The 19,260-nt window shown below is 35.0% G+C and overlaps 1 protein-coding gene across 2 annotated transcripts; it reads right to left on the bottom strand.

Annotated features, from left to right (window-relative positions):
• Nucleotides 1–8,955: 8,955 nt before the first annotated feature.
• LOC18443668 (phosphorylated adapter RNA export-like protein) lies at nt 8,956–19,260 on the bottom strand. Of its 2 annotated transcripts, XM_088867426.1 has the most exons (5): nt 18,819–19,250; nt 17,591–17,696; nt 10,183–10,326; nt 9,279–9,573; nt 8,956–9,090 (listed from the first exon to the last, which is right to left on the bottom strand). In XM_088867426.1, the coding sequence occupies exons 1-4, from the start codon at nt 19,076–19,078 to the stop codon at nt 9,319–9,321; spliced, it is 765 nt and encodes a 254-aa protein (XP_088723552.1). In that variant the 5' UTR covers nt 19,079–19,250; the 3' UTR covers nt 8,956–9,090; nt 9,279–9,318. The 2 variants fall into 2 exon arrangements, with proteins under 2 accessions (XP_088723552.1, XP_006853912.1); XM_006853850.4 differs by having other exon boundaries at nt 8,956–9,573; nt 18,819–19,260.

Below are 19,260 nucleotides of genomic sequence, written 5' to 3' on the forward strand. Positions count from 1 at the left end.
GTTACGGTCAGTCGTTTAAAACACGGATCGGTGCCCCCGGATCGAGCAATCCGGCAAAAACTCATCCAGGTCGTGAATCCACGTTTAAGAATAAGTCGGATTTGTTATTAAAAAAGAATTCAAAAAATTTATTCAAAAGTATTATAAATGTTGTTTTTTTAGGAATCTAATAAAAAACGAGGGTAATGCATTAAAAATTTTCATTTTTTTACATTAATATGTGAATGCAGTGTTTAAAAAAACGCCGAGTCAAACCTGACTCGCCCGTTTCAACTCGAAAATCGCCATGGACGGATCGAATCGGCGAAAAAAACGGGAATCGTCCGGTTCTAGAGAGAACCAGACGATTTTGTATAGTGACTCGCCGATTCACTGTACGGAATCGGCGAGTCTGTACAGTGAATCGGCGAGTACGGATTTTTATTTTTTTATTTTTTATTTTTTTTGTAATCCATGATAGATTTTTTTGTAATACTTAATCGATTTTTTTGTAATCCATGATCGAATTGTTTTTTTTTTTTTGTAATCCATGATCGAATTTTTTGTTTTTTTTTTTTTTTTGTAACCCATGATAGAATTTTTTGTAATCCATGATCGAATTTTTTGTAATCCATGATCGAAATGTTTGTTTTTTTTTCTTGTAATCCATGATCGAATTTTTTGTTTTTTTTGTAACCCATGATAGAATTTTTTGTAATCCATGATCGAATGTTTTGTAATACATGATCGAAATGTTTGTTTGTTTTTTGTAATCCATGATCGAAATGTTTGTTTTTTTTTTGTAATCCATGATCGAATTTTTTGTTTTTTGCTTTTTTTGTAACCCATGATAGAGTTTTTTGTAATCCATGATTGAATTTTTTGTAATCCATGATCGAATTGTTTTTTTGTTTTTTTTTGTTTGTTTTTTTTTGTAATCCATGATCGAATTTTATGTAATCCATGATCGAATTTTATGTAATCCATGATCAAATTTTTTATAATCCATGATTGAATTTTTTAAAAATTTGTGATTTTTTTTTTTTAATCCATGATCTAATTGTTTTTTGTAATCCATGATAGAATTTTTTGAAAATTTGTGATTTTTTTTTTTAATCCATGATCGAATTTTTTTTTTGTAATCCATGATAGAATTTTTTGAAAATTTGTGATTTTTTTTTTTTAATCCATGATCGATTTTTTTGAAAATTTGTTTTTTTTTTTTTAATCCATATTATTCAAAGAGAAAATGAAAGAGATGATGATTCTGAAGCCACCCTATCTCAGCCATATTATTCACATATCGAGTCCCAACAGCAACAGTGTAAGGATGAGCAAGACAGTGCAGGTGAGCATGAAGGATGGACAATCTTCGGGGATTTTAGATTAGGAACACAACAAAACACTAACACTTAGGGATTTGGGAAAAGTCAGACGCCTGTTAATATCGATGATTCGTTTTTAGATCGAATCAATGAATTGTTAAACGAATTCAATCAATGGCACCAGCGTGACCAAGAAGAACAATAACGTCGTCTATCATTTTATTTTTAGATCATACGTTACTAATTTTATGCTTTATTGTAGTCCATGTATGTTGATATACTTATTCCATGATAATTATATGTTTATCCTTTTGTGTGATGTAAATTAAATGCTGAATGGCGGTTCATGCAGGGAAAGAACATATCAATATTCACATATTCATTCAAAAACATGAAAATTCTTAATGGATTACCCTCATTTCTTATTGAATTCCTAAAAAATAATATTTATAATGAATTTTAATAATTTTTTCGAATTTTTTTTAAACTTTATTATGACCGATTCACCTGATTCTCGATCCGGATCGCCGATTCGCCTATCCGGATCGGTTTTTGGAAGCCCGATCCGGGTCACCGATCCGTTTTTTAAACCATTGTGTGAATGTTAAGATGTTTTGTTCATGTATGAATAAATTTAAAATTTGTCTTATAATATCATCTAATTTTTTAAAAAAAATTATTTACAGCTATAATAAAAATAATACATTATATAATTTATAATGTAAATAAATAAACAAATAAAATACAAGATTTGGTTATCACTGTATAATTATTAATTATAATATTGTAATAAACATAATTCAAAAACCAAAGGTTTAACCCTTACAAATAAAAAATAAAAAATTTATATACTCAAAAATCCATTGGAAAATGTAGTTTTAATGTTGAAAAACCCTTTGATTGATCATCTCGACATCGAGATGTATGACTATGAAAAATAAAAAGATTTTAAGTCTTAGAAATAATGCATTTTACAACATATTATCTACACTGTCCAATTTCAAGATTTCCATATATTTATAGATCTACTTGATTTTAACCCTTTTTTAAATTAAAGATATAAACATAGATTTTGAGATAATCTTAATAACATTTTATATCAAAATTATATACCATGATAAACTTTGAAGGGCACCGTACCTCTACACCTACTGGGGCGTCTGTATGCCAACTGCACCCAGAAATAAATCTATAAAATAAAGAATTTAGAAACATAAAGTTGTAATTACATTATAATAAATTTAGAAAAATAAATAAATATCATACTTGCAATGTAGGATAATTGACAAAGCAAACTTTAAAATAGATTTTACCTCTTGCTACCTCCAAGAATATAATTGGCTAATTTTCACATAAAACATTTATTAAAATAATTTTTTCATAATGTTTTTATTATTGGCCTAAAAAAATATATTTTAAAAGCTTACCATTTAATTACCAAGGTATTGTACAAATCTGTTTTAATTACTATGGTATTGGATTACTAAGGTATTAGAGCTTAGAAGTGTTAGTCCCAATAATAAAAATTAATAAATAAATAAAATCGATAAACAACTTACTCGGATCTATCCTTAAATCACACGAGGGACTTAAAGTTTCATACCAAAACTTATAGACCAAGCTATCTAGTGACAAGCTACCTTGAGGGTCCTCTTGGTGAATCTCCTTTACCAATTTTCCATCATTCTCTATCCTGTATTACTTAAAGGGTTGACCTCCTTTTATAGATAACCATCTTTTTATAACTCTCATATTTATGGTCTAGAGGAGTTGAGATCCAAGTATAACTCATGTCCTAATTCTCTTAAGTGCAACCAATTAGAATTAACAAGTTGTCACCAAACTGTTAATCCTATATAATGAGCTAAACATGTCATTGTGCACTAATGACTCACATAATAGGATGTCATCCAAGCATTCCTACAATTTGATAAAAAATGTTTAGAAATAAAATAATTTTGTGCATCTATAATATAGAAAAAAAACAATTCTTACAAAGAATCCAAATACTCTATATGGTATTGCCACATGGTATGTGTAACATAGTACATGTAACATGTAACATGTAACATTCAATGTAATGAGCTAAACATGTCATTAGTGCACTAATGACTCACATAATAGGATGTCATCCAAGCATTCCTACAATTTGATAAAAGATATTTAGAAATTAAATAATTTTGTACATCTATAATATAGAAAAGAATAATTCTTCCAAAGAATCCAGATGAAAGATATTTAAAAATTAAATAATTTTGTACATCTATAATATAGAAAAAAATAATTCTTACAAAGAATCCAAATACTGTATATGGCATTGCCAGATGGTACGTGTAACGTGTACAATAAGACAATGGCAATGAATGATAATGATCACTATCATCATTGTCAATGTCTTATTAATCTTCAAGATGGTTGGCAACGTTTTATATGCATGTTCACTCTTCAAAATCTACGATTTGGGTTAAATCCCTCGGGCCATCACATTTATAAGCTCCAATACCTACTTCTAAGCTCCAATACCTAAGTAATTAAAATAGATTTGCACAATACATTGGTAACTAATGCTAAGCTCTTAAATATTTCCTTTTAGGCCAATAATAATAATATTATAAAAAAGTTATTTTAATAAAAGAAAATATCCCCTCATCCTCTATTTTTAACTTCCATATCTCATGAGATTTAAGAATTGAAAATATTACTTGTAAGCAAAAAGTCTCTATCTTTTCTATCTTACAATTCCCTAGACCTTTTTGATCATAAATTTTTTATCCAAACAAACACTAAAATGACACCCTATCTAAACTCCATCTCTCTCTAAAACTCTATCCTCTCTTACATCACCGTCTCTCTCTCTCTATATCTCAAAACTCCATTTCTCTCTCTAAAACCCAAACTCCATCTCTCTTTAAAACTCCATCCCTCTTTCATATCACCGCCTCTCTTTCTCTCTCTCAAAACTTCATTTCTCTCTCTAAAACCCAAACTCCATCTCTCTCTCTCTTACATCATCATCTCCCTCTCTCTCTCTCTCAAAACTCCATCTCTCTCTAAAACCCAAACTTCATCTCCCTCTCTCTCTCTCTCTAAAATCGATTCTCTTCTTGCATCTCTCTAGTTTTTTATTGTTGCAGCCACAAGTGTCCCCAATTGGAGTAGTTGGATATACAACATTCAAATTTTGTCTCTGACTATCACAATTCTCATGAATAAACTACTAAAGAATTTAGCAAACTGTCTCTCTAACAACTCAAATATAAGCAAATAATATTACCTCCCACCTGATATTTACACATTCTTGAAAGTATTTGAAATGTCGTGGCAAAATTAGAGTCCTTAAACTAGGAAATACTCTAATAAATTATGGTCCATTAAATATAAAAAAATCTAGAGTATTACTTAGTGTGTTCATGTTTTCTCTATATTACATTCAAATTTTCTGCAAATTGTAGTGTAGATCAGATCGTTGATACATGTGTACCAAACCTATTCCACAAAAACCAATGAACAACCCCAAAAGAACTGAAATTTTGGAAAATTACAAAATTTTGGATCTGAAATTTTGGAAACCCCTTCTGGTTTGGTTCTTGGCTCAACGAAAAAGAACTGAAATTTTGGAAAGTTGGTTCCCAGAACTATTCTCATGGATCTTGAGCCCGAAACCATGGATAGTGTGCGCATTAGTCCTTACGGCCAGATCTTCATGTTTAATAACTTTGTGTTTGGTCAATCTGGTGCTAGAAACAACTGGGCCAAAGGCCACTACACAGAGGGGGCAAAGCTCATTGATTCAATGTTTGATGCGATGAGGAAAGAGGCAGAGAACTGCAATTGCCTTCAAGGATTTCAAGTATGTCATTCTCTTGGTGGATGGACTGGATCTAGAATGGTCAACATTTTGTAACGGCAAAAAGGTGAGGGGGCTTGAGAGGCAAAATGTAGAGAGAGAAAGTGGGAGCTTGGCTCCCTGTTGGGCTGTGGCCAAGAGTGGCCTGTTGTGTGGGCTTGTAGTGCTTGTGAGGCATGGATGGTTTTTTAAAAAATGAAGGCATTTGTTTGTTCTCCTGATTTTGTTACATGTGATACTATTATCAATGAATAAGAAAACTGAATTGTGAGTTCAGGGCCAAGAAAGAGTTGAAAACCAAAGCAGTAATGTTCTTTTGGATGGTGAGTTCAGGGCCAAGAAAGCGTAGAAAACCATAGAGATACAGGGAGAGACTTGATTTTAGAGAGAGTGAGGGGGAGTTTTTTAGAGAGAGAGGTGGAGTTTTGAGAGAGAGAGGGAGACTATGATGTGAGAGAGAGTTGGAGTTTGGGTTTTAGAGAGAGATAGAGTTTTGAGAGAGAGAGACAGTGATGTGAGAGGAGATGGAGTTTTAGAGAGAGAAATAGATTTTTAAGAGAGAAACGGTGATGTAGAGAGGGATGGAGTTTTAGAGAGAGATGGAGTTTCGAAAGGGTATCATGTTAGTGTTTGTTTGGGTCAAAAATCTATGGTCAAAGGGGTCTAGGAGGTTATAAAATAGAAAAGATAAAGACATTTTGCTTACAAGTAATATTCTCAACTCTTGGGTTTCATGATATATGGAAGTTAAAAATAGGGGATAAAGGGATATTTTTCTTTTTAATAAATGTTTTATATGAAAATTAGCCAATTATGTTGTTGTAGGTAGCAAGAGGTAAAATCTATTTTATAGTTGCTTTTGTCAATTATCCCACATTGCAAGTATGATATTTATTTATTTTTCTAATTTTATAATTAATAATTATACATTGATAACCAAATATTGTATTTTATTTGTTTATTTATTTATATTATAAATTATATCATGTATTATCTTTATTATAGCTGTAAATAAATTTTTTTTTAAATTAATGATATTATAAAACCAAATTTAAATTTATTCTTATGAGGACAGAACATCTCAATATTCACATATTGATGCAAAAAAAAAGAAATTTCTTAATGTAGTACCCCTAGGATTCCTAAAAAACAACATTTATATTGATTTTTAATAATTTTTTTGAAATTTTTTTAAAGCCGAATCCGACCGATTCTCGATCCAAAATGCCGATTCACCAATCCGGATGGATTTTTGAGGTGCCTGATCCGGGGCACTGATCCATTTTTTAAACCACTAATTACAATATTACTAGAGACAGTTTTAAGGGTGTGGTTTGCTTAGGGTCGAGGCTCTAAACATTCAAAGTAAAGCACACATTCAAATGGTATTTAGAAATATGGTTTCAATACTATAAATCTTTGTGATAGCCTTAAAATATAATTTTATAGTTAATTATTAAATTAAAGCTTCAAAAATAGTGTAGATCGAGTAGATCTATGAAAACTTGAAAATTTTGAAAATTGACGGTCCAAAAATGCATTATAAGATGCACTATTTCCAATACTTGACATCTATTTTTTTTCTCATATCCATGTATCTTGATGTACACATGATCAATTTGATGATATTTGGACATCAAAACCTCTTTTTTCCTCAAATCGATCATGTTAACCTCAAGATGTATAACCGTAAAAATATTAGATTTCAAGTATGGAAAGTAGTGCATCTTGTAATGCATTATATGGGCCGTGAATTTTCAATATTTTTCAACTGCTTATAGATATGCTCGATCAAAATATTTCTGAGATTTAATTTATAATTAGAGATGAAAATAAATTTTTATGTTAGCACAAAGATTTTGTAGCTAAAAAATCATCTTTCAACAATATTTAGAGGTACGTCATACTTTGATTGTTTAAGGCCTTAGTCCTATACAAGCCACATCCTTTAAACAATTATTTAAACAAATAATAATAATTTTTTGATAAATACACATATCACAACTCAATCTAACATTATCCCTTGCATTTTGAGGGGTTGTTCACTATAGACAAACCCTTCAAGTGTATATAGATATACTTGGTTGACACTAGTTTTTAAGGAAAAAGTTTATATAAGGTCTCAACCTTATACTGTAGGGGTAACGTGCACCTAAAAAACCTATTAATGAATGTTCTTCATATGTTGGAAAACCCTCAAATTGATCATCTCGACCTCGAGATTCATAGACATTAAAAAAAGAAAAGGACTTTTAGTTTTACAAATAGTTCATTTTCTAACACATTATTTGGATTTTCAATTGTTTACAGATCTGTTTGATCATCACCATTTCTATAACTTTAAATTTTGTAATTGGGGGCAACAATAAATTTTCCCTTCATTGCAAGGCCTTGTGACACCGAATCTGCGTTCTTGGCATAGTTTTGAAGCGCCCCTTACGTCAAAGTATAATAAGGTTGACACTTTATACAAACCTCACCCATTTTTCTTATAATTAAGATTAGAAAAATATTTTCAGGTCATTGAAAAGTTTCCCTCACCAAAACTCCAATGAGATTTGTTGCTATACCTTGGGTTGTTTGATTGTTTAAGGGGGAAGGGGGACACAATATATGCACCTAACCCAATCTTAAAATAATTTTGGTATTAAACAAGGGTGCAGTAAAATGGCAACTTCACTTTTAGAAATAAAAAATAAGATTGCGATGTACTACACCATCTAAATAAAATAGATAGCATAAATTTCTACACATTTACTTCTACAAGTAAAGTTACAACCATATATAAACTTTTTCTATTAAGAGTAATAAACTCTATTTTACAACAAAATGTGATTCAAATTTTCTTAGTTTTTTTTTTCCTTATCTTGAAAGTACGACTTTAGAATATGAAATATTAAAAAAATAGAAAAAATTATGACTACTCCGTCCAAAATGAATTCGTAGACATTCTACCCTCAATATTTTTAGTATCACACTCATAATTCAATTACTGTTTTTTCTCACTTTTATCAAGACAAAAAATAAATGTTTTAAAGATTAAACTATCCTTCCCTTCCCTTCTGCCGTACTCATCAAATATCTCTATCAGCCCTCTATCTCTCTCTGTACCCACCCTCTCTTTCTCTCTCCACCCACCCTCTCTCTCTCTCAACCCACCCTCTCTCATTGAAAAAATGCAGTTTCGGCACCAATTTTCGGACATAGACCGGTTTGGTCAAGACAAGTAGAATGCAGAATGCGGAGATGCATCTTGCACATCTTTAGATATCAGCTCAAAACCACTTAAAAGGTGTAAGGACTGAGATTGCACTTCTTATGAATACACGGCCTGCAAGTCCCAAAATCACAAAAACATTTCAAAACTATGAGTTCTTTCTTTTTGTTTGGCTAGATAAAACTATGATCTCCTTGTTTGCTTTCTCTCTTTCTCTATGTGCAGGAGAGAAATGTATCTTCATAAACATGATGGTCACAAAAGACAATGCAAGTTGAGGAGATAGTTGTTTCTATCAGACAACCGACCTTCAGTATTTTTTCAGCCAAGCATCTAAGCCTAACAGTGAGATGCCCAGTTTGTAGTGAGAGATGTCTAGGTTTAAGCTCTCCCTGGCGAAATCAATCAAAAGACCCAAAGAAAGAAAGCAACTCCAACATTTCACAGTTTGCACATGGGACGAAGGCTCTTTCCAAGGAAAGGTAATAGCAGCCAAAACTATAATGTACAAAAAATAAAATAAAATAAAACAAAAGAAAAGAAAATAATGACGGTGAATACAACAATACTCGGTGTGGAAGACTTGCTTCAGGGAAGACAAATACCTTAAGGAGGAATATCCACTTACCATTAGCTCAAATTCATCACATTTCAGAGGCCTTACGCCAGAAAAACTCCCATTCAATAGGAGTACATCCCACTAAAATGGTGCACTTGAATAACTACAAAATTGTGTGAAAACAACATTGTCAGAACCTTCCTCTTTGTCAAGAATAACCATAAGAATCTCTCTCTCTCTCTCTCTCTCTCTCTCTCTCTCTCCGGTAGACAAGGAACATGCATTAACGCATCGAACTGCTCTCCTGCTTGTAGATAAAGAACATGAATTAAAACATTTAGAACTGCTCACTTTCTTCTAAACATAGGGTTTTCTTTTGCTGCTTCAAACATCAAAAACCTGCTTCATTTTCACCATCTAAGAGGTCATCGTAACTCACTGGTACACGTATCCTCTCCCAGACAGATTTATGTCTCTCTTGGGACTCACACCCCGTGGTCAATATAGGCTGAACTTCATCACACTTAGAAGATCCCTGCATGACTTTGCCAGGTGATCCTTTATCAGGAATTTGGGTATCGCTCTTTATGGGTTCATTAATCACCTTAGTTGCCAGTCGATTGTTACCTTGATGCCGGAATTGCTTCTGCAAGATAAAAAGAAGAATTACTTTGGTATGTACCTATCTCCCTCTGAATTTCTGGTTCAAGCATGGTTTTCGAAGAAACTCTCTCTCACACACATACACACACATACACAGTCACTCACTCTGTGCATGCAACCATGAACTTAAGCAAACACACAAGCACTGTACTTGTTCTGTATGAGTGGTGTGCATAAGTGTTAAGAGTGAACGTATGCCTTTTTGCATACGAATGTGAATGGCAATTATGTGACATTTTTTGAATGCCAGACTCCATCTGACGGGTGCAACTCGCTGGAAAAAGTCAACCAGCCAGACATATGACCTTTATTCATTTATGCTTCAAGGACAAGAGAACAGCTTTGTAAGCACTGGAAGCCCCGATCCATACCAAAGTTTACCTTCGCAAATCATGAGGTTTGAGAAAGCATATGAGCAGTAAAATAGAAAAGATGGAATATTTCAAAGAAGTTATGGCAGCAACATGTATATTCTAGTTACCCAAGCACCCTTATATTGAGACTTTGAGAGAGTGAGAGAGAGAAGAAGAAGAAGAAGCGAGAGGAGAGAGAAGGGGGGGGGGTGGGGAGGGGGGTTGTTTGTAAACAATACCTCAACCTCTTTTCCTCTTGCCACTATTTCCTTGTAAGCCGTTGGATGCCGGGCTTTAATTATGTTCCATAGTATACCTCCACCAGTCCGGGGACGCCCGCCATCAGCCGTTAACTGCCCCCCACAATCCTGGATTACATCCACCTGCAGTCCATTTTAAAACTAACAATAAACAACAGCACACTGCTACTACTAATCCAAATAACTACTACTACCACTACTACTACTACTGCCACTGCTACTAGCCCGCTACAGAAACACTGAAGCAGCAGTAACAGCAACAGCTACAAGAATGCATCTAGATTCAGGAAATTCCCTACCTACCAGAGCCTTGCCTCGCACTGGAGAAAAACATAGAATTTCTATCAATCAAGTCTTCAATGTTGCCTTAAATAAAAGCATGTGGTTATGAAATTCATAGAAAGAGGTATGTTTGGTATTTTTCTTGTAGTAAGGAGAACATGAGAATAGAATGAATCTTCATGTAGAATGGAACCCATTCCATCCTATGAATATCTGAGTTGTCATAGATTTACAAGAACATAGATTTGTCCTTTTTCTTACAATTTTCCTGAGATTCAATTACAAATTTTCTACTTTACCAAAAATTACTCAAAATTTTCATTATGAACAATGAAAGGTATTTAAACTAAGCCCTTCTAAGTCACAAACTAATTACAAGCGTTGCCAGAACTCAATTTTCCTCAAGATTTTAAAGTACCCTTCCCCTAATATAAACATGACAACCACCCATGGATAGAGAAGATCAACAATTGTCCATAAGAATATCCTATGGAAGCCCAAAAGCCCCAAGAAATAAGCCTGTCCAGCACTCATCACTGCTTATTCTACACCTGTATATATAAAATTCTGAAATCGGATGACCTAGAATCTTAAGTGGTTCCTAGTAATTAGAATATATATAAATACTTGTCAAAAAACAAAACTTGATGATTTCCACACCAAATTGTTATTTGGACCTATTTGAAAATTTGTCACATGCAATTTGACCTCATTTAAATTAATTCCCAATTGCAATTGGCACCCAAATTGATTTTTTACAGAAAGAGCTCCACATTATTTTGCAACAAACTCTCTCTCTCTCTCTCTCCCCACCCATGAACACCACCACCATCACCATTGCCATCAATGCAACACCACTACAACCACCAGCACCATTACATCACCACAACTGCCTAGCCACCACCTGCTCCACCACCACCAATACTGCCTCACCACCAGTATGCTGCCACTAACACCAGCACCACTCCGCCACCACCTCTACTACCGCTACCACCACAGCACCACAGCTGCCACCACCACCATAATACCACCACTGCCACCTGGCCAACATTACCTCAACACCTGCTCCACCTCCACTACCACACCATCCCCATCACTAATTTGGTACAAAACTAACAGTTTCAAGAAGTCATGGCTAGAATACACCAAACAAAGTTCATTTTGACTTTGGGGGTAAAAGTTTTCACAATAAACCTACAATCAAGCTGTAATGCTCTCCATTACAGTTACCCTCTACTTTCTGCATAACATTGGTAAGAGCCATGTACTCACACACGTTAGTATATCACTTCTCTTATGGCTGGTCAACTATAGGGAGGGCCAAATGGATTTGCATACAAGTTAGGCTCATAGGAAGAAGTAAACCAAGGACTTTTTTATTGGTAAAGAGAGCATGGGCGAGAAAGAAATGAACGTGAAGGGAAACATATATGGGATTAGAAAATCTCTCAAAATAAGTAGCAAATTGCTCTAAGGAGAATGGTCTTCAAGAATAGACATGAAGTTCAACTCATCTACGGACGCACTCTCTTTTCTAAATATAGAATGTAAAAAGAGCAGTTCCATTCAAGATCACTGAATTGGAGAAGGATAAGTGGCCATGTCTTAACGCTTCACAAGGGGCCTCTTCCTGCTTTTTACTAATGTATCTCACAAAGCCCTCCTATTTGTGGCCTGGTTACCAGATTTGAGGAGTGCACCTTGTAATGGGTCAGTTATTGAAAACTCACTTGTCTCTCCACTAGTTTTTTGCACACTAATTGAGCTCCCTCGTACATATCTCTCACCAAGTTGATGTAGTGTCTAGAGACTCCTTTATTCTCCACCACCAGCCAAATCAAATCTCAAGGTGCTCTATCATAAGCTTTCTCTAGATCAATAAAGACCCTATGGAGGTTTTTTCCCTTCGCCCTAAACTTCTCAATCAGTTGCCTAAGTAGAAAAATAAATTTAGTTGTTGATTTCATCAACATAAAACTAAATTGGTTTTCTGATGCACTCATTTCATGCCTTAGTCGTCACTCAATCACTCTCTCCCACATCTTCACAGTGTGACTCACTCAGCTAGCACTTTCTTTGTTCTCAACAACTTGTTGAACAACTTGGTCAGCCAGTCAATGCCAATCTCCCCCATTCACTTCATATCGGGACACCATCTGGTCCTAAAGCCTTTCCTATCTTCATCATTTTCAAAGCTTCTTTTACTTTTGATATCCTAATCATGTGAACGTATCTATGACCTCCACTCTCATTTATGCCAACAGTTCCTTTTACCGCTATGTTCCTATTGTGTTCGTCATTTAATAATTTTTGAAAAATAGACTCTCCACCATTCGATGACCTCTTCATCCTTCACCAAGACCCTTTGATCCTCACTCTTAATGCAGTCTAGATTCATACACTTTTCTCTCATTTTTGCTAATTTTGACACATCTTTTTCACATTTTCTTGTTTCTAGTTTACTATATACATTATCAAATGCCTTAAGTTTAGCCTTACTTATTATTTGTTTAGCGTTTTTCTTAGCATTTTTATATTCTTCTAAGTTTTGATAATTTGTAGTACATGATTAAATTTTAAAACATGATCATTTTTTGCTAGTGGCATTCTAAACCTCATCACTCTACCACCAAGTTTTCTTATCGGAATTTCTTTTCCCTCTAGTTTCTCCTAGAATTTATTTTGCCACTCGCTTAATATAGTCAGTCATTTCATTCGAAATAACATTGATCTCATGTTCACAGTTCCTTTTTCCTTCTTTAACTAATTTATCCCTAAATAAGTCTATTTTTTTATTTTTAAATTCCACCACCTAGTTCTTGGACATCTATTAATTTCATCCTTTCTCTTCCATGTCTTCATGCAGACGTTCATAATCACGAGCCTATGTTTGGTAGTCAAACTCGCTCCTTGGATAACCTTACAGTCCTTACATATGGTCGATCCATGTTCTTAACTAAGAAGAAGTCTATCTGGCTTTTTACATGATCCATTTTCATTGGTTATTAAATATTCATCTCACTTTTAAAGCAAGTGTTTGGTATTGCTAGGTCGTAGGACATAGCAAACTCTAAAATAGCTTCACCCATCTCATTTCTTTCACCAAACCCACATCCCCCATGTACCCCTTCATATCCTCTACTATCCTTCCCTACATGTCCATTTAAGTCCCCTCCTGGAAAGGTCCTCTCTCCATTTGGTATGTCTTGGACTACTCCATCCATGTCCTCCCAAAATTGTCTCTTAGTTCTACCCTTAAGTTCTTCTTGTGGTGCATAAGCACTAATTACCTTAATTATCACTTCCCCTAACACAAATTTAATTAATAGGAGCTTATCATCTATTCTTGGACTAGCTTCTTTGCCCGCACTCATCCAGAATGTCAGCAGAACCACTGCCTATTTTTCACCGCAACCAGGCAGCGCTGCGGCGTATTGCTTTTGGGGAACGCCCTAGGTAACCCTTGCTCATTTCTCACTATACTAGGTTCTAATACAATGTGTCGCTTACGGGGAACGCCCTAGCATGATATTCATGATATGTTTTTTATGTTGTAAAACGTCTACTATCGCATAAATCACATATTCATGATATTTTTTTATTTTATAAACATTTTAAAATGTTTTATTGACTACAACAGTAATGATGCTCCCTCATCAAGACTGCATTGAGGCACATGGCGCATCGGACCCAAAGTACATTGAGTTCGCATTCCCGCATATAACCTTGATTCAGTCGCACATAGTGGCGCTGGCATACCGGAATCGCCTTGCTTCCGAGCGTTATAGCTTTCATCCCCCATCTTCCTTTTATGTCAATTAATTTCCCCGGTAGCCGCTCATATTCACCAAGCTCCCTGACTTCATCTCTTGCCCGTGCTCGTTCTTTTGGCTTAGGGCTCTTTTTTTTGGCTTCTCTTTCCCTCCTCGTCGTTTTCCATACATACTTGTCGCTACTTTCCACCTTTTTACTTTCTTTTGTTTTGATAGGTAAGTTCGCACCTAGGTAACCTAACCTAGTACTATAGAATCCAATAACCTTGCAGCATATAACCTCCTAATGTTTAATATGATCTTGAAAGATTGGTAGAAACCATGTATCAAGGGCTCAAAAACTCGGCCAAGTCAAATCCAACTCGGCTGAATTACTCAGCCTCCCACCGAGGTAGTATAAGGCACAGAATCGTGTACCTCGTTTAGTCACTTGGTGTATTCAAAGAAATATGCAAGTACAAAATCCAATAAAGTAAAATATAATCACGTGGTAGTCTTCATATTTTACAGATTTGCAATTACATCAGCTTTTCTTTTTGAAGCCCAAAGAGCCTTGAAGCCAAACAAAAATGGCCACATGACGGTCCTTATACGAAGGTTATCATCGATATAAGTTACTTTTGCAGATTTGTTGATTGTCTTGGATTTTTTTTTCTTTTATTTGGACTGTCACGTGATTATTTCTGATTTACTTCATTAAATTTTGTACTTTTACATTTTCTTTTCCTACAAGGTTCCCTTTTTGCACTCATACCGAGTTAGATGGCTCAGGAAGGTACCAAGTTCTGGCAGAGCTGAGTTTTTGACCATTGCTCAAAACAGGTTTGTCAGGAATGCTGGTCATGATCACTAGCAATATACTTTTTTCATGTTGTTATTAATACATAACTACATAAACCATCCCAAGTTTAAGTTTGGATAATCAAGTGGTATATAGAAGCTTTTCTGCCTTTGCACGATTATTTTTAAGAAACTCCCCAAAAACATGCCCCTGCACTTGGATATGGAAGACAAAAGTATGGGAACAAACCAGTATGTCATCAGCAACAGGGACACATTGGTTGACAAATTTGTGACACTAGTAAAACAACACTCATATTTGCCATAACAAAATAGAGGGCAGTAATGCACCTCATTATCATCAAGCAGATAACCTAAAGTTCCCCAACAACAGCAAGAGAATAATTTGCAATTTGTGGCTGGGGTTTCCATCACAAGGGGAAGGAAGCAGCCCTCTCAACCCAGACAAGCACAGGTTTGAACTTTGGAATATGTCAACTGAACTGTGACAGAATGTACCCCCTTCCACCAACCTTCACTCTCATTAATTGATTAACAAGGAGCTAAGTCATGTAGCTCCAAGCATCCGGCACTAGATAAAATCTTGCCCACTGCATACATATGCACTACATGAATGCTCTCTTTACATGTTATGAGTGAGTGTATCATGTAATACAAATAAATGAAATATTAGTGTGTGTGTGTATATATATATATATATATATATATATATATATATATATATATATATATATATATATATATATATATATATATATATATATATCTTTTCACTAGGCAATAAATAACACACAGGACATATCTACACAGTACACATAGAATGTACAATAAAATCTATCTTCGACACTCATAAAGATGGGCACTCCCCCATGTGAGTAAATATTCTAGGTAAGGAAACTCCATCTATCACCTAGGGAAGGCTCCTGCCCTGCAATATATAGGGTGGTATTCCATGACCATAATATTCATCATTACAGAGGAGCTACTCAACTGCAACATTGGCTATGTTGTCCTCCACACCAACATTTCCATAGATTTCCTAGAGCTTTTACACTATCTAATTAATACCTGTTTGGGTCTGGATGGCACCTGGATTTTCTTAAGACATACAGCAGAAATGTCCAAAATTCAAGATGATGGAAATAGATGAAGCGTGATTTTTCCACAATATTATTTAAAGATCTCACATGCAATTTGCATTCCAGAAATCTTTTATTTACTCAATGTAGCTTCCAGTACTCCACATGGCCTTCCTAAGTATAGGAGTTCTTTTATCAGGGCTGTATGAAATCAAATACTCTGATCATATGGTACTTAGGAAAGGAAATGGTGAGCGGAAGGTGAAGTAGATATAAAGCTCTAGAGACTGAAGGTAGTATTCAACTAAACCAATCAATTATAAACATCATCTACCTGTTGTAATTTTCACTATCCGAATTCCAGGTTGTTCCATAAATGTTCTACTTTTTTCAATCAACAAGTAGCTCAATGAATATCTAGAAATAATTTTCTGACACTTCTCTTGTCTGGTTACATAATGGAGGCTGAATCCCATTGGGTATCCTAGGAAAATGTCTCCCACAGTAACTCAGAGTTAGGCTTTGGAAGCAGTAGGCCAATGGGAATCAATAAAGTTTGATTCATGAATCAGGTTTAATTCTACACTTCAGAAACATGGGTGCAAATAACAACTCCCGTAAATATAATATATATTCAGGTATAAACATCATCCAAACCAAGCATCCCAGATTCTTTGTGGTGTTGTTAAAATGCCACAAAATGAAACAGTATTCCAGGGCACTCAAAAGTGTTTCCAAATGATATGGATTGATAGTTTATTGCTACTTGCTAAAGGAGTAGGAGGGTGAGATTAGGGTTAGGCAAGATATCAGTTCACAAGAGAATTGTAGGGCACTGTCGCAATCCTAATTAATAACAGTGGACCTTTCCCACAAAACTTGACAACCCTATGATAGCTCTGAGTATTCCCCTAGTGTTCTCGGAAGCAATATTTGAAGGTCTATAATTTTCAGTAGACAGTTGATCAAGCATCATTCTGGACATACTTTCCAAAGTAATCAAGCATCATTCTGGAAATACTTTCTGCAAGTATTTTCAGGAGACAGTTGATCAAGCATCATTCTGGACATACTTTTTGTAAGTAATCAAGCATCATTCTGGACATACTTTCTGTAAGTATTCTAAGGAGTGAGGGCCCCCACATTGTCAGGTAAGTTATTCATAATTGCACACACTACCTTCTTATACAAGAAACAAAAAGAACTGCCTCATTCCACAACAAACAGAACATGGCAATGAAATTACAAATATCATAACTATCTTCAAAGGCCTCAAGGCCAGAGGTCAACATAAGATTAATCTGTCTCCTATGTTACTCAGCAAAATGCTTTCTCTATCCACGTTTGCATATTAATTAAAAGCACTAAATAAAAAAAACAAGCATCAAGAAAGAATCAGTAAAGGACTGCATCAAAATATAAAATCACGAATGAGATCATGAAGCTCCTTACCTCTTTGATGAGATCTGTAAGAACTGACAACCCAAGACAACTAATCGCCTCCCAAAAGAGATAGGACTTCTTCTCCCCTAAATGTCTACAAGTATTCGTGACAAACCTGCCAAACCAATATTCCTATTAGCTGAAAAGTACTAAATGCAACCTCTAAATCCAAACAAAAGAGTAGCCAGCACGGAGAAGAAATCAAATCCTTTTGGAATCAATGCAATCCCACTAAATTTTAACAGGAAATAAGAACATCAAACTAAATTATTCTTCCAATAAAAGCTTTAAGCCAATTCCAATCATTCTTTGAATAAAATTTTTAAGCCAAATCCAAAATGATAATTACAAAACTAAGCATCATCACTGCCCCCATCACCACCATCATCACCACCAAGATGATAACTAAATTTGAAACTTGTGACGGTAGTAAGACACACCCATCATTGCTACCATAACCATTCCCAATGATGCAGTTGATGATGATTGGTGGTGCATTAGTTGATTTCTCCCTAGTTTGCAAGAAAATATATCTTTTACTTGCCATATATAACCATAGTAAAGAATATTATGCATGAGGAATTGAGGATAAGAAAAAGAAGTTCATTTCCTTGTTAAAACTAATCAGTGGGAACTCAATCAAAGGGGTCTTTTTTTCTCACACCCCAAGAACTACAATACCATCACCATGTTTTTCAAACACCCCAAAATACCATCTTTCACAGGTAACACTATTGTTTTATAATTCCAACAACAAGACAGCTTGATGGGGAAAAATAATAAGCTCCAGTCAAATAGAATCATAACCTAATCTGATTCCTAATTGTTCTCACAAAACCCCAGAAGAACAATAACCAATTGAATAAATCAGTCATCACAGTCCGATCCATTTAATGAAATGGTATTCATCAGCAGCATTGCAACATATGCAATCACAAGCAAATAGATACAAGCACACATGAACACGAGCACCAAAAACACACAATTAAAGCAACAGACTCACAAACATGTAGGTCCAAACCTCAAAATATAAGAGAGAGAGAGAAACAGAGAGGAATTGAAAAAACATTTCATTCAAACTAGAAAGTATACAACCAGCTTTAGACAACCTAAGGTACACAAAAATAGAGAGAGATCACCACACAAACAAACAAACACATACAAACATAGAAATAGTGGAACGAAGATAATTCTAAATAGCATCAAAATGAGAGAGAGAGAGTTCGACGGAATTGACCTGTTGATATCTGCAATTCCACTGTTACTCCTCTTCTTCTTATTCTTCTTCCTCTTCTTCCTTACTTTCAACTCACCAGTATTCTTCGCCGGCACTTGTTTTGAAGGGACGCTACCACCATGAACATCATCACCGTAATCGCCATGAGAATCTTTCTCTTGAAGATGCCTCTGGTCTTCCGCATCAACCATGTCGACATCATGGACGTCATCGCCTTCTTCTTCGAATAAGGTATCCAGAATGCACTCTCCCTCCTCCATTAACTGCGAAGAAGCGAGAGAATAAACAAACACTCGAAATAACAGAGCGAGGTGGGTTTTAAGGCGGCAGTGTTCGTGGGTTCGGAGAGAGAGAGAGAGAGAGTATGGTTTAGAAGAGAGAAGGCCACGGATGTAAAAGGGCAAAGGTGTGTTAACGGGTCCGGCGTGGATCGGGACCGTCA

The sequence above is a fragment of the Amborella trichopoda genome, chromosome 5 (assembly GCF_054954075.1).
Source record: "Amborella trichopoda isolate Santa Cruz 75 chromosome 5, AtrichopodaSantaCruz75HAP2 v2.0, whole genome shotgun sequence".
Classification (NCBI taxonomy): domain Eukaryota; kingdom Viridiplantae; phylum Streptophyta; class Magnoliopsida; order Amborellales; family Amborellaceae; genus Amborella; species Amborella trichopoda.

Coding starts and splice junctions, on each gene's coding strand:
- LOC18443668 (XM_006853850.4), bottom strand. CDS start 19,078: ATGGAGGAGGGAGAGTGCATTCTGGATACCTTATTCGAAGAAGAAGGC. Junction 10,327..17,590: donor TTACAGATCTCATCAAAGAG/GTAAGGAGCTTC, acceptor AATGGACTGCAG/GTGGATGTAATCCAGGATTG. Junction 9,574..10,182: donor CAAGAGGAAAAGAGGTTGAG/GTATTGTTTACA, acceptor TTTATCTTGCAG/AAGCAATTCCGGCATCAAGG.